General features: G+C 45.2%; 1 protein-coding gene across 1 annotated transcript; it reads right to left on the bottom strand.

Annotated features, from left to right (window-relative positions):
* Positions 1-394: 394 nt before the first annotated feature.
* LOC126983121 (uncharacterized) lies at positions 395-15281 on the bottom strand. Its single transcript, XM_050835617.1, has 3 exons — positions 15109-15281; positions 1402-1570; positions 395-511 (listed from the first exon to the last, which is right to left on the bottom strand). The coding sequence occupies exons 1-3, from the start codon at positions 15279-15281 to the stop codon at positions 395-397; spliced, it is 459 nt and encodes a 152-aa protein (XP_050691574.1).
* Positions 15282-15691: the final 410 nt, after the last annotated feature.

The following is a 15691-nucleotide window of genomic DNA, read 5'->3' as shown; positions in this document are numbered from 1 at the left end:
CAAAATTTATCGAACCGAGATACGATCAATTTAAAAATATAAGGACCTTTAACTCGGTGCATTTAAACCCACGCCAGACATTTAGAATTTGCGCTGCGAGGAAAACATTGCTCGGGGATTATTTCTTAATGGTGTAAGCACGTTTTTAACCCATTTTTGCAAAATTCTATATTTTGACGCCCCCCCCCCCCCCCCCCTCCCTTCACCCAGGTGTCGCGTACCCCCCTTAATGTCCCGAGACCAGATTCTTGTGAGCGCAAAACGTCCATACCTTATGTCTTATATAAAAAACGGAGTTAAAAGGAAAAAAAAAAAACACCACCACATGGACATCATTTGTAATTCAATGTAAAAGAACGCTAACAACACATAGGTCGGTCAGTGGTGAGGGAGGTCAGGTCAGGGAGGTCTCAGCGAGGAAGGAAAGTGTTCCGGCAGCGTGGCCCACGAACAGGATGTAGAAGGTGACTTGCAGGTGACGCAGCCCCAGCACCACCTGGCCGCGTACATCCTGCAGGGGCGAGGCAAGACGAGAGGGTGATGGTCTGCGGGGAGAAGTGTCGTGAGATGTTGCCTGAGTCGCTGTTCGCTTTGGTGGAGTATATGTTGGGGTCGTTCTTTCTTTATAGTTTGTTTTCTGGCGTCATAAGAAAAGACAGAGAGAAGGAAAAAAGAATAAACCGAGAAAGAAAAGAACGAGAGAAAGATGGAGGAAAGAAGAGCTTGAAGTAGGAAAAGAAAGCAAGATGAAAAGAGCAAACAAAGAAGACGGTAAGAAAGAAAATAAAAAGAATAAAGAAAGAGCAGAAGAAAGAAGATGTCCGAGAGAGGGAATGAAGAGAAATGCAAGATGAAAAGACCAAATAAAGAAAAGTACTATAGTCTGTTCAGAGCATGGAGGCGGTTCAGGGTGGAGCTGATATCGTCGTTTATCTCTATCCATGCTGCCAAATCAACCTTCGTACATGCGTCTTTCTCTTATTTCCCATCCATGTGCTATTTGAAAGTGATATTTTATATATTCTGTATATAGTAAAGGAAGCTACATAGTACAATGAGTGTCGATGTTTAGGATTATAACAACGATTTGTATAAATTCTATGACATGTGGCAGCGATTTTTTTCCCATTGTGCCGCGTTGTGGTGGCGGTAGTGGTGGTGGTGGTGGTGGTCGGCGTGTCCCCTTCGGTCCCTTCCCCGGGTCGAATGGGAGAGAGAGGGAGAGATAAGCAGGTGGGTTGTGGGTGGGTAGGTAGGGAGAGAGTGCTAATCTGATAATTGGCGGTCGAACTGGCAGCGCCGCACTCATGGGAATTCCGGAATCTGCCACACCTTGAACCGCCTTCATGCTCTGAACAGACTATAATAGAGAAAAAATCCCCCCCTCCCCCCTACTCATACCCCCGTAGTGGGCGCCTGAAGGTTCCCGTCACGCTTAGAGCCACTGTCCTGCAGCCGCTTGTTGGTGACGTAGGTGTTGATGACGTCGTCCATCCAGTAGTTGATGAGGCCCGCGTCCAGGAGCCGCTGTATGGCCAGGTTGAAGCGTGCGATGAAGGGTGCGCCGCGCCTGTGTGTGACGACCAAAAGTCTAAGAAATGAGTCCTTTGTAGTGACCCAGTGACAGCCTTCCACACAAGCACTAAAAGATGTAAATATTAGGAATGGCAACATAAACATACGATTATAATACCAGAAACACTTTCCCTCTACATCTGAAAGCGCACTGGGATGCAGATTACTAGCGCGGTTATAAAGCAACCGTGCTATGCTCACTGTTGGGACATCTAGTTCTACCCTCCAAGGTAATCTTGTATATAGGACATCGGTAGCAATGGTTCTACCTTCCAAGGTAATCTTGTATATAGGACATAGGTAAGTGTGGTTCTGCCCTCCGAGGTAATCTTGTATATTGGACATAGGTAACTCTGGTTTTACCCTCCGAGGTAATCTTGCTTTAGGCTTGTTGCTTCTTGTTGCACTCCGGTGTGAGAAAATCAAGGTCCCACAGATCAGATCCGCGCCCATCCAGAGGCGATTAATGGACAGGGCGGCAACCTACTAAAGGTTTCAGGGGCCGTGTTCCCATGTTTTTCGTAAATAAAACTTTAACAAAGCATCGGACAAGGATGTTATTTTGGCAGTGGATGTTTGAGACCCCGACCTAATGGTCAAAAATATGATTTGGTGTCACATGTGGATAATGAAGCACTTATAGGAGTAAATTTAGGGTAAACTTGGCTAAAAGTTAAAGGCACTGTGAGTGAGGCTAGCCCCGCCAACGACAAAGGTGTTGTTGGGTAGTTGGGTGGGGATAATTGTGTGAGGAAGGAAAGGTTGGGTATGGGGGAGGTTGGTGAACCAACAAGGGATGAAACCAGAAACTACTGCTCGCTTACATACATGCAGCATGAACTACCAATAGTCACATTTTTCATGTAAAGGATAAGTAATTTCCTTCGCGTAAAACTGTTTCTCCCCAACTGATAGTCCATATAAGGAACATCCATATTTACAGTAGATTAAATATTGCTACGGTGTGTGTGTGTGTGTGTGTGTGTGTGTGTGTGTGTGTGTGTGTGTGTGTGTGTGTGTGTGTGTGTGTGTGTGTGAAGCAGTAAGACATAATTGCTGGTTGGATGGATGATTACTCATACGTCAGAGCTAAACGTCACATCTACGTCACGAGAAGATGAGCGGGGCGGGGCTAGCTTCGCTCACAGTGCCTTTAACTTTTAGCCAAATTTACCCTAAATTTACTCTTATAAGTGTTTCATTATCCACATGTGACACCAAATCATATTTTTGACCATTAGGTCGGGGTCTCAAACATCCACTGCCAAAATAGCATCCTTGTCCGACGCTTTGTTAAAGTTTTATTTGCGAAAAACAGGGGAACACGGCCCCTGAAACCGTTAGTAGTGCTTCCGCACCGATCTGACTCGTCGAGTGGCTTCTAACAAAGCAGCGTAACTGTCCTTGATACAGCTGATGCCCGCATGCCTACGCCTCCTTCCCCAAACCCTGACTGTCGAACAGGGAACGTTTACGAGCCTCTGGAAGAGATCATCCCGGCCCCTTTTGTAGACTCACCCGCTCCTGCCCCTGCCATCGCAAGTTACAACATACTAAAAGCAATGGCAGCAGACCTATAGTTAAATAAATAAACAAATAAATATATAAGTAACTGAATATATTTAGATGCACCTAAAAGCCCAAGAGTTGCCGGGGAAGAGCGGGTACATCGTGGTGCTGATGTGGACAGAGATGTCGGCCGATAATCCGTGGTGCGTGGCCAGCTGGACCCTGATGACGTAGTAGTTGAGCACGAACGAAAACTCCCCCGCCAACACTCTGGACGTGCCCTCCTCCGGCCCCATGGTCTGAAAGGAAAACGAGCCCTTTAGAGTCACAAGGCCGCAAGAGCTAATTTCATGAAAATTTGGCGCATGTGCACGCTTAGAGACGTTATGTTATGTATAGATTTGGACCGTGTTAGGTATTCATGGTTCCTCAAGTCACACCTGTATCACACCTGCATGAACTTCTTCGCCACCTGGAAGGCAGGACTGGTGCTGCTGCTCAAGAAGGAATTGATCGCCCCGTCCATGCTAACCGTCCCCCACTGCCAGCCTTCATGCTGTCCACTCTTCACCATTTCCTCGATCGTGTTGATGACGAGAGACTCGCCGCCCTTGACCAGGTGCGAGATGAGGGAGGACACGTAGATGGCTCTCAGAATCAAGCTAGCGAGGAGCCACATTCCTACAAGAACCTGTGACAGATTAAACAATATTGCACACATTTCTTATTCATTGAAAACCGTACAGCCCTGATTGTGAAGTAAATATTACTAGGAAGTGGTGGTCCTAGCAATAGTTGTAGCAATAGTATCCCACCGCTGCCACCAGTGTAGTGGATTTATATCCACTTCTCGAAGCACATGAGATATTGATCTAGTCGGGGGAATAAATCCTTTTCCCAACCTTCTGCCCGAGACTCGAACCCGGGCCCCCGAGACGAGAGACGGACACTAGCGTCGAGCCAGTGGCTACCCCGTAATAGTAGTTCTGTCCAAAGGGCACCCCGTGACTTAGGGTCTTTTGGAGCCATTGTCCGCGTCTTGAGCCATTACGGTAGTAGTAGCAGGAGGAGTTGCAGATGCCTTAGAGAAAGGTTGAAGGACATTGGTCTAAACAGACTTGCCTGGCCCGTGGGGTTGTCCGGAGGCTCGTTGGGTCTGTCCTCCAGAAGGATCCCCCAGCTGTAGAAAAGTGCCGATCTAAGATCAAAGCGACGCCCTTTGGATGCTCGGTGTCTTATTCTGAGCAGCAGCCACAGCGTCACACCCCACACCATCACGCTCACCACGGTCGCGACCCACACCCAGGCTGGGAACAACGCATTGTCTTTGAGTGTAGAGTGTACAGCAAGAGTCTTCACACAGTTTCCACGGCAAAGTGGTCGAACATACGACTCGATCGATCATACAGGTGTTTGCAAGGCTACCATCTTAAGGTTAACAGTGTCATCTTGTGCCCCAAACTTCAATATTAGCGGCGGTCACGTGTCATGCTAATACAAAGGATGTCATGTACAGCTGCGCCACTTACTCTCAAAAGGCCTGATGAGCGATAAATACTCAGGTAGAGGCCGAGGCTTCAAGGACAAGATGACCAAGTTCTCGTCGATGTAAATCCTACCGAAGTCCACCACAGTCGTTCTTTGGGGGGTCAGAGTAAGGTCCATTGAAAAGTCCGCCTTCTCGTGCTGGAGGGTGCCTACAATCCCGGTCCAGTTGCCCCCATCAGCCTCCAGACCCCACTGGCAGTCGTCTGGCTCCTTCACGTCGTATCTGCTGACAGTAGCAATGAAGGTGGTCATATAGATAAGCGATACACCTTTTCCTACAATTTCAAGACATCCTTTTAACAAAAAACGATCAATCTTGGCATCTTCTCTATACCTTATATGGGACCAGTTTGTTGCGGTCACTTCCGTCATTGTTTTGTCTTTTTCCGGAGAACTACACCGAGGAAACAAAAGAAAATGTGCAGGAGAAATGCCTACGTAAAGTTTAGGAACTCCGCCAGGAGGGTGATCATGCGCGTGTTGAGGGAGTCGGTGAGGCGCAGGGCACCGCTCTCCTGCCGCTTGAAACTGATGTACGGGAAGTACCCTTTGGCCACCACCCGGAACCTGTGGCCCTGGAAGCCCGCAGCGTCGTCTGCGGGGAAGGAATTTTTTTTTTTTAAATGAGACTTTGTTTTAGAATACTGGTACAAAAATGGTATATCAGATGCAGATTAAGAAATATCTTGAATCTCTCGCCGTGAAATTTTTTTTCAGAGGAGGGAAGAAAGTTAGTGATATAAGTAAGGACGTTCTAGGGTTTATTCATGAAATAGATGAGAGTGAATATTCTGAACATTTCGAGGAGGCACACACATAAGCCCTTCCTCCCCGACTCATATATCAAACTCTTCACTGGATGTTTGCTGTGGCTTGAATGTTTGACAACCGCACCGGGAAACAGCAACTGGTCCCTTGCCGCCGCACCAGACCGCAGGCTCTTGGGGTACAGCTTCACTATGCCCACGTCGCCTTCGTTGCAGAACAGACAGCGTCGGAACATCGCCACTCCGTCACCACGTCCTGCCAGTTAAAACGCAAATAATTATTTTAGTTGAACGAAAAACTTGCATCGAACATTTTGCAGCGAGACCACGCTGCGTTGAGGCCAAAGCAATGCCTTAGTTAACACGTATTATCACAATCAATAATCTCCAGTAACTGGCGTAATATAAAGCGCTTCTCTAAACTGATTTGAGACTGTAGCAGATTTTTCCTGAGCATATACGAGAAATCATTCACTTGATAATCCAATACGTTATATTATGTGCAGTTTGCGTAATGTAAACTGTTGTAGCAAATTGATTTGGAGACTGTAACAAGATACTCCTTTATTTAGAAATCCTGAACGTTATATTTTATGCTGTCTGCGTTAAGTAACATATCTTCCATAGTCTGTCCCTTCAATGCAAAGTTAACATCACCTTCCTTGACATCCCCGTGATTCCCGCCACGCGGGGCTATGAATACCACGTGATCAGTGTTGCGGAGAGCGCGGTGGCTGACAACACTGTGCAAGGCGTCCAGGTGACCCACGACCACCAGACGCGTCTCAGGCCGCAGCCACAACACTGACGACGACAGAAACCTGCGGGGATACGCGGGGTCGGGACGGGAGGCTGACTGACAGGGCGAGGATGCTCAAACTCATCATACTCTTTAGACTTGTTTATGATGAATGGCTGTCAAATACCCTTCCCCCCACACGTTCTTATCTTATCTTATCTTATCTTAGTAACTATACAGTATCTCGAACACGCAAGTTTTATACTTGTATGTCTGAACTCTGAAGAAATTTGATATTCTGATTCCTATTTCGGGTGGCAGACACTGCAAGTTATGATGTTCTTAAAACTTGTGAAACATTATCTTGGTAACTATATACCACTGTACTGAAGACCTAAGTTTTATTTTTATTTATATTGTCTTAGCTATGAGGAAAATTGATATTCTGATCCTGTTTTGCGTAGTAAACACTTTGTAAATCATGATGTGCTTAACACTTGTGAAAGACGAACTCGTGAACTGACTTGGATCGTCGCGTCCTACCAGTCAGACAAAGAAGTGTTGCCAGTCACGGCGTCCAGGACAACGGCTCTGCACCTCGCCTTGCTCTGCCCCGCCAGCTCCCCTCGAGACGCCCTGCCACATGTTTCCCCGCCATCCGCTGCTAGGCTCTCTGAAGGCTGGCACATCGGCCCGACTTGGCTACTCAAACCCACGACTGTCACTGCTCCGCCAACTCGCAAGAGCCTGAGAGAATTATTGTTAATATATATCTGACCACTCGCTTTGGTGTCTTCTATAATTTTGTTTTTGTAGATCCAGTGTGTTGGGGGCTGTTTTCTGCATTATTAATATATATATATATATATATATATATATATATATATATATATATATATATATATATATATATATATATATATATATATATATGTATGTATATATTCTAAGAATTTTTTGTTTATATCTATCTGATCACTCGTTTTGCCATCTTCTATAATCTCTTATCGCAGAAGTAGCGTGTTACGGTTATTTTGTTGCTCTATTTTCCTTTGATCTTACCAAATTTTGCCGTAAAAGCTATCTATCTATATCTGTCTATCTATATCTACCTATCTGTACCTTCCTATCTGTGTATATATCTCTCTCTAACTCTCCCCACCTTGACCCCAGCACAGGGGAGTAGCGGTGGGCGGCCAGCGTCAGGTCACACTTCCCGGCGGCGAGTCTCAGCAGCGGAACCACGTCGGCGACCACTCCCCCGGCGCCCGCCTCGAGCTCGTGCGTCTCGGAGCCCCACGTCCTCGCCCTCGCCCCCAACCCTCGGCTTCCCGCGGCCTCAATGGATGTCGAGATAACAGTGATGATCAGGAGCCGCATTGCTGTTGGAACGAAAGGATTAGAAGCAGCCAAGAAAAATATACCCACCGTATACATTTTTATACGGAAAATTAGGCAGATTAGAGGTGAAATAAGATAAACAAAGGAATAGAAAGCCCGAGCATGCTGCTCCCTTGTAAAAATAATATTGAAAAAAGCTGAAATTGATCACTTTTGGCCAGAGAGCTGTCTTGTTCTCTCTTACTGAAGGAGTATTTCCGTCTGATGTCAGAGTACTCCCTCCTGCCCCAACAAGAAGCCATCATTTCATCTCTCCTTCTGGTTCTCTGTCTGATGTCAGTGCACTCCTCCTCCTCTCTAAGTCCTTCTCTCTACCAGGCTCACAGCCTTGAGCACACGGCCCCTGCCCGCTTTGGTGTTCTCAACCACAGCGTGTCATTAAAAGAACGTCCTTGTTGATGTTATTGGTCATGCAAGCGATGGTAATGAAACATGCGATATATTCACAGTTTTTACTATATACATTTGCCCTCTTTACACAGCTCCATTTGATTAATATGTATCTCACTGTAAGGTTTTTAACACTTACCCATATTTTCAGAGCATGAAATGACTCGTTTCGTTTCGCTCCTCTGCTTCATGGAACTATTTTAAAACTACACACTTCCAGTGATGAAGCGATGTCTGTGCGTGGCAAAATGTTATAATGACTTGCTTGTTTCCGTTCAGTACTTAGAATCTGTTCTGGAATTTTACATTTCAAAACATTGTAACTTTCGTTATAAAGCATTCTTAAAACACTGTAGACCTGGAGACGTAGCTAAACAAAAAGTGGCCGTGCTCACCCTGCTAGGGAAAGCACTCCTACAACAACAATGAGAGCTGTGAGCGAAGTGTTCTACATGCACACTCGTTCATCTGTACTTTTCTTCCCCTTAGCGACGAGTTGGAGAATGCAGAAATGCTAACGTTCTTTCTTTGGAGGCAGTGTGCGAAGGGAACTGTGTCTGGCGTGGCGTTGATTATACTTGTTTTATATCTGTTATCTGCCTGTCGTCTGTCTGTTAACTCTATTTGCAGCGAGATGCTCCAAGTACAGACTTATCCATCTACACGTTTGTTCCATTTGGCGGCACGTGAGGTAATGGAACACGCTGGCCTCTTGTCTTGGGAGGCAGTACGGAAAGGACACATTGTTTTCCGCAGCGGTAACGGCGCGCAGGACGCCCTCAAGCAGGAGGCGCCGCACCCAGCGCCGCACCGTGCTGGGGCTCCTGCCGGCCCGCTGCGCGATGGACCTGAAGGACAGCCCGCCCGCCCACAGACACGTGTACCACAGGCGTTCGTTGACGCACGTCTTGCCAAACCTCTGGTGGAGTCTCATTGTCTTGTTCTTATAGTTTTGTGCAGACCTATAGCGCCGGTATGATGTGTTCCTATCTTATCGTGTGCTGGTGGTGGGCGCCGCCCCGCTAGTGCCGGAAGTGCATTTTATATTGACGCCGTTGTTTACAATTCCTGAGCCTGGTCCATCCTGCCTGCCGGGGCTCCTCGAGGTGCAAGTCAGCGAAGTCGGTTGACGTTTCTCCGATATAAAATCTGTACAAATAAATATAGTATAATGTAGAAGCAACAGTGTTGGGGCTGTATGGAGACAAAAAGGAAACAGAAAGAAGAATTGTAACGCTGGCAAAAGTGTTCCCGACCCAGTGCTGGGGAAAAAGGGAACAAGTGCTTCAATAAGTGCACAGAATTACAATGAAAATAAGTGATTTCAGCAACAAACATAAAATTATAATACAATAGCGTATTACAGTGAGGAAAGATACGTGACACAATACTATTGAAAAGCAGTGTGTGGATAAGAAGAAGAGAGGACCGAGAGGAGGACTTAATAAGAACCGATACAAACCATTACAGGTCAGAAGAAGAAGAAGAAGAAGAAGGTTTGTTTTGATTTGGTTACGGACACTCTCAAATAAGAATGCCAAGCCGTATTAACATATGAACAAGTATAGTCTGTGTTCGTGATTTATCAATTGCTTTAGTGTATAAAATTTCTAAAATTGATAGTACAGAAGTTTTCTGCAGACCAAAACACAACGAACATTTTTTTCCCAGGTCGTAGATTTTACAGCGGTCCAACCGAAAGTTCATAATTTCATTTATCATAATACCGCATCTGTGTCAAAGATTACTGAAGAAAAATGTTCTCAATATTCATAACTTTGTTTTCAATTACACTGGGATAAGCAAAACATGTTTTTATAGTAGACCCAGTTTTCTGTACCATATAATGCTTTCCAGATAATCTGACATATTTTTCGAGGAATGGGATTGCTCGGATTGTAATCGTGAACGTATTTATCCGGCCCTACCAGACGTCCTCTCCTTCATCATTACCTTTGGGAAGCTGTGAACTTTATAACTTTTCTTCACTTCCACTAACTGGAGTAGCAGCTAAGGGTGCTGACATTACTTCACCGCCATCATGACCAAGGAGTTTTGACCGCCAGGTCCCCGAGAGTTTATGGCATTGCTGTGCCCTCTACAAGGTGTTCTATCCGTGAGGGTGCTCGGGGCGTGGGGCGCCCTCTGTGCGGCTATTACTCACCCGGAGGTGGCGGCGGCACCAGTCCGCCCGTGTTGAAGCAAAGGTGACCAGTGACTCCAGGCTCGCAGCTCCCGCCCTTTTGTAGCACTGCACCGGGCCCTTCAAACTGTCGTACCTGTGCTTGCTTTTTTTTCTTTGCGGCAACAAAGGAACAACAAATAAATAAAAAAAGGCTGCTAATGCCACACAGACATACCAGCGTGCAAGCAATGCATGTATGCACGTATGTGTGTATGTATATATGTATGTATGTTTGTTTGTATGTATGTATGTATGTATGTATGTATGTATGTATGTATGTATGTATGTATGTATGTATGAATGTATGTATGTATGTATGTTATAATAATAATAATAATAACAGAGCTGGGATTCTGTAGAAAAAATCTACCACCGGTATCGGTAGTCGGTAGCGAGCCGCGTCCATTCGGTATCGGTAGATCGGTAGATTTTTCAGAAATCTACCGATCGGTATAGATTCGGTATCGGTAGATTAAAAAACTCTATAATTATATAATAAAAAATGCTTTTAAAGGCCCATAACACACTTTTTAAGTTATTTCTCTCTTATTTCGGTTAACTTAAGAATAGAAGTAAATTAGAGTCTTTTAATACCTTTTTTAAGTTCAAAAATACATAACTTATTTAATAAATGAATTTCTCCCTCAAAAAATAAACTTCAAACTGAAAAAAAGTTAAATTTAAACAAACTAGACAATACAGCATTATTTATTAACTTTCACAAAATAAATTTCTTCCCAACACAAAAAAAAACACTGCCACTTAAAACACTAGGCGATGAGGCTGAGCACGTTGTCGAGAGCGTAGGAGCTAGAGCGTAGGTGTAGGCTACTCGCGTCGGCAGGCCAAACAAGTGGGGCTCCCGCCAAAAGAGAATCTGCTAGGTCGTGGCTGCCTCTGATTGGCTGAGAACGCCCAGAACGGCCGGTGATTGGCTAAGCGTGATGACGTCAAAGTAATACCTGGAATTTCCTGCTAACTGCTTCCCATAGATGCGCTCGAACGTGTTGAAACTTGTCCGTTTCATTTTGCCGGGGTCGTCTTCTCTTAAGTCTTAACAAAAAAGTCCGCTCGCTTTTCAATCTACCGATACCGATTGACTGCCAATCATGCGATCGGTAGCGGTATTCGGTAGTTTCTTCAAAATACCGAATGATCGGTATCGGTAGCAGTAATCTACCGCCGGTAGTACCGATCCCAAATGTCAATCGGTAGTCCCAGCTCTGAATAATAATAATAATAATAATAATAATAATAATAATAATAATAATAATAATAATAATAAACGGTTTATTAAGTGATTGCAGCTGTAAAGCTGAAAATATACATGTTAAAAATACAATATTGAAATAAAATAGATGTATGTGTGTATGTATGTATCTGTATGTGTGTATGTATGTATGTATGTATGTATGTATGTAATTATGTATGTGTGTATGTATGTATGTATGTATGTATGTATGTGTATGTGTGTAAGGCTTGTGTCGTGGAGTAGGTGGGGCTGGAGTGGTGGAGTTTTTTTTTTTTTTTTTTTTACAACAAAGAAGACAGCTCAAGGGCACAAAAAAAGGAAACAATAATAATATATAAAAAAAAAAATCCCGCTACTGCTGGAGTGGTAATTCTTCAGATTTCCGTCCTAAATATTGCCTAGTCTTGGTGACGCCCGGTACTTAATGTTTTCCTCCTTCCCCTTCCTCAGGCTGCCCAGGGAAGCGCCGCCCTGGGAGTGCTCCACGTACAAGACATCTTCTACATGCTCTCCCTGGGGCACGCTGCGGCGCTCGTCGTCTTCCTCGTGGAACTCGTGGCCTCCTGTAGATTTAATGTTCCTCGTCACCTTTTTGTGAAGACTTAACTTTGTCCATCCTCTCGCCAGCAGGTGAGTGAGCTTGATGATGTACAATTAACATGTACCGCACATAGCCTACGTACTTGTGTCAAATTTGATCTCTTGAGAGGAAAATAGATGGATAGATAGATAGATAGACAGATAGACAGACAGATAGGAAGAGAGAGAACAAAGGATATGAAAACTTCAAGTAAGGTGTCCATTAAGGGGGGTATGCAACAACTGAGGTCATCTAACTAAACTATCTGGGGTATTGTGATGAAACTTTATAGGTGAGTAGGCATCTATGTTGCGTACATTTTCGACGAGCCAGAACAATGTATGTATACTTATATGTATACTTATACGTATACATGTGTGTATACGTGTAGCGGCGCTTAAAATTACACAGCACCTTTAATACATAGCCAAGCACTTTCAGTTTTTGGCTGTGAATAGTCTTTAGGTATGCCTAGAGCCCTACGGAAAATATTCTGAAAGTTTCCCATGTAGAAAGGCATAATGGTACTTCTTTTTATTATGTTCGTCGAACATCGCGTAAAATCGTGTTTTTTGTCACTGTTTCCTCATAATACTCCTATCTCCTTTACCCTATCAACAATATCTAATCATAGGTCCCTAGCTACTTGTACAATCAACATTCCCTGCACTTTTCACGAAAATATGATTGATTTTAGATTATCTGTGATTAAAAAAGACAAAATTTATCGAACCGAGATACGATCAATTTAAAAATATAAGGACCTTTAACTCGGTGCATTTAAACCCACGCCAGACATTTAGAATTTGCGCTGCGAGGAAAACATTGCTCGGGGATTATTCCTTGATGGTGTAAGTACGTTTTTAACCCAATTTTGCAAAATTTTATTTTTTGACGCCCCCCCCCCTCCCCAGGTGTCGCGTACCCCCTTAATGTCCCGAGACCAGATTCTTGTGCGCGCAAAACGTCCATACCTTCTGTCTTGAATAAAAAAATGGAGCTAAAAGGAAAAAAAAAAAAAACACCACCACATGGACATCATTTGTAATTCAATGTAAAAGAACGCTAACAACACATAGGTCGGTCAGTGGTGAGGGAGGTCAGGTCAGGTAGCTCTCAGCGAGGAAGGAAAGTGTTCCGGCAGCGTGGCCCACGAACAGGATGTAGAAGGTGACTTGCAGGTGACGCAGCCCCAGCACCACCTGGCCGCGTACATCCTGCAGGGGCGAGGCAAGACGAGAGGGTGATGGTCTGCGGGGAGAAGTGTCGTGAGATGTTGCCTGAGTCGCTGTTCGCTTTGGTGGAGTATATGTTGGGGTCGTTCTTTCTTTATAGTTTGTTTTCTGGCGTCATAAGAAAAGACAGAGTATATGTTGGGGTCGTTCTTTCTTTATAGTTTGTGTTCTGGCGCCATAAGAAAAGATAGAGTATATGTTGGGGTCGTTCTTTCTTTATAGTTTGTTTTCTGGCGTCATAAGAAAAGACAGAGAGAAGGAAAAAAGAATAAAGCGAGAAAGAAAAGAACGAGAGAAAAATGGAGGAAAGAAGAGCTTGAAGTAGGAAAATAAAGCAAGATGAAAAGGGCAAACAAAGAAGACGGTAAGAAAGAAAATAGAAAGAATAAAGAAAGAGCAGAAGAAAGAAGGTGTCCGAGAGAGGGAATGAAGAGAAATGCAAGACGAAAAGACCAAATAAAGAAAAGTACTATAGTCTGTTCAGAGCATGGAGGCGGTTAAGGGTGGAGCTGATATCGTCGTTTACCTCTATCCATGTTGCCAAATCAACCTTCGTACATGCGTCTTTCTCTTATTTCCCATCCATGCGCTATTTGAAAGTGATATTTTATATATTCTGTATATAGTAAAGGAAGCTACATAGTACAATGAGTGTCGATGTTTAGGATTATAACAACGATTTGTATAAATTCTATGACATGTGGCAGCGATTTTTTCCCATGGTGCCGCGTTGTGGTGGTGGTAGTGGTGGTGGTGGTGGTGGTCGGCGTGTCCCCTTAGGTCCTTCCACCGGGTCGAATGGGAGAGAGAGGGAGAGATAAGCAGGTGGGTTGTGGGTGGGTAGGTAGAGAGAGAGTGCTAATCTGATAATTGGCGGTCGAACTGGCAGCGCCGCATTCATGGGAATTCCGGAATCTGCCGCGCCTTCATGCTCTGAACAGACTATAATAGAGAAAAAATCCCTCCCTCCCCCCTACTCATACCCCCGTAGTGGGCGCCTGAAGGTTCCCGTCACGCTTAGAGCCACTGTCCTGCAGCCGCTTGTTGGTGACGTAGGTGTTGATGACGTCGTCCATCCAGTAGTTGATGAGGCCCGCGTCCAGGAGCCGTTGTATGGCCAGGTTGAAGCGTGCGATGAAGGGTGCGCCGCGCCTGTGTGTGACGACCAAGAGTCTAAGAAATGAGTCCTTTGTAGTGACCCAGTGACAGCCTTCCACACAAGCACTAAAAGATGTAAATATTAGGAATGGCAACATAAACATACGATTATAATACCAGAAACACTTTCCTTCTACATCTGAAAGCGCACTGGGATGCAGATTCCTAGCGCGGTTATAAAGCAACCGCGCTATGCTCACTGTTGGGACATCTAGTTCTACCCTCCAAGGTAATCTTGTTTATAGGACATCGGTAGCAGTGGTTCTACCCTCCAAGGTAATCTTGTTTATAGGACATCGGTAGCAGTGGTTTTACCCTCCAAGGTAATCTTGTTTATAGGACATAGGTAAGTGTGGTTCTACCCGCCGAGGTAATCTTGCTTTAGGCTTGTTGCTTCTTGTTGCACTCCGGTGTGAGAAAATCAAGGTCCCACAGGTCAGATACGCGCCCAGCCAGAGGCGATTAATGGACGGGGCGACAACCTAGTGCTTCCGCACCGCTCTGACTCGTCCAGCGGCTCCTAACAATGCAGCGTAACTGTCCTCGATACAGCTGACGCCCGCATGCCTACGCGTCCTTCCCCAAACCCTGATTGTCGAACAGGGAACATATACGAGCCTCTGGACGAGATCATCCCGGCCCCTTTTGTAGACTCCCCAGCTCCAGCCCCTACCACCGCAAGTTACAACATACTGAAAGCAATGGCAGCAGACCTAGATAGATAAATAAACAAATAAATATATAAATAACTGAATATATATAGGTGCACCTAAAGGCCCAACCGTTGCCGGGAAAGAGCGGGTACTTAGTGGTGCTGATATGGACAGGGATGTCGGCCGATGCTCCGCGGTGCGTGGCTACCTGGACCCTGATGGAGTAGTAGTTGTTAAAGTACAAAAACTCCCCCGCCAACACTCTGGACGTGCCCTCCTCCGGCCCCATGGTCTGAAAGGAAAACGAGCCCTTTAGAGTCACAAGGCCTCAAGAACTAATTTGATGAAAGTTTGGCGCATGTGCACGTTTAGAGACGTTATGTTATGTATAGATTTGAACCGTGTTAGGTATTCATGGTTCCTCAAGTCACACCTGTATCACACCTGCATGAACTTCTTCGCCACATGGAAGGCCGGGTTGGTGCTGGTGCTCAAGAAGGAATTAAACGCCCCGCTCATGGTGACGGTCCCCCACTGCCTGCCTTCATGCTGTACACTCTTCACCATCTCCTCGATCGTGTTGATGACGGGAGACTCGCCGCCTTTGACCAGGTGCGAGATGAGGGAGGACACGTAGATGGCTCTCAGAATCAAGCAAGCAAGGAGCCACATTCCTACCAGAACCTGCGACAGAGTAAA

The sequence above is a fragment of the Eriocheir sinensis genome, chromosome 53 (genome assembly GCF_024679095.1).
Source record: "Eriocheir sinensis breed Jianghai 21 chromosome 53, ASM2467909v1, whole genome shotgun sequence".
Lineage (NCBI taxonomy): Eukaryota > Metazoa > Arthropoda > Malacostraca > Decapoda > Varunidae > Eriocheir > Eriocheir sinensis.
This window is presented reverse-complemented; position numbering and strand designations above follow the sequence as displayed.

Bases quoted from the DNA above. Each gene is read 5' to 3' on its own strand.
- LOC126983121 (XM_050835617.1), bottom strand. From the start codon at position 15,281: ATGGGGCCGGAGGAGGGCACGTCCAGAGTGTTGGCGGGGGAGTTTTTG. The intron at 1,571-15,108 runs GTGCACCTATAT...CGTCACACACAG, and splicing joins GGCAACGGTTGGGCCTTTAG to GCGCGGCGCACCCTTCATCG. The intron at 512-1,401 runs GTATGAGTAGGG...TCGCCCCTGCAG, and splicing joins TTCAGGCGCCCACTACGGGG to GATGTACGCGGCCAGGTGGT.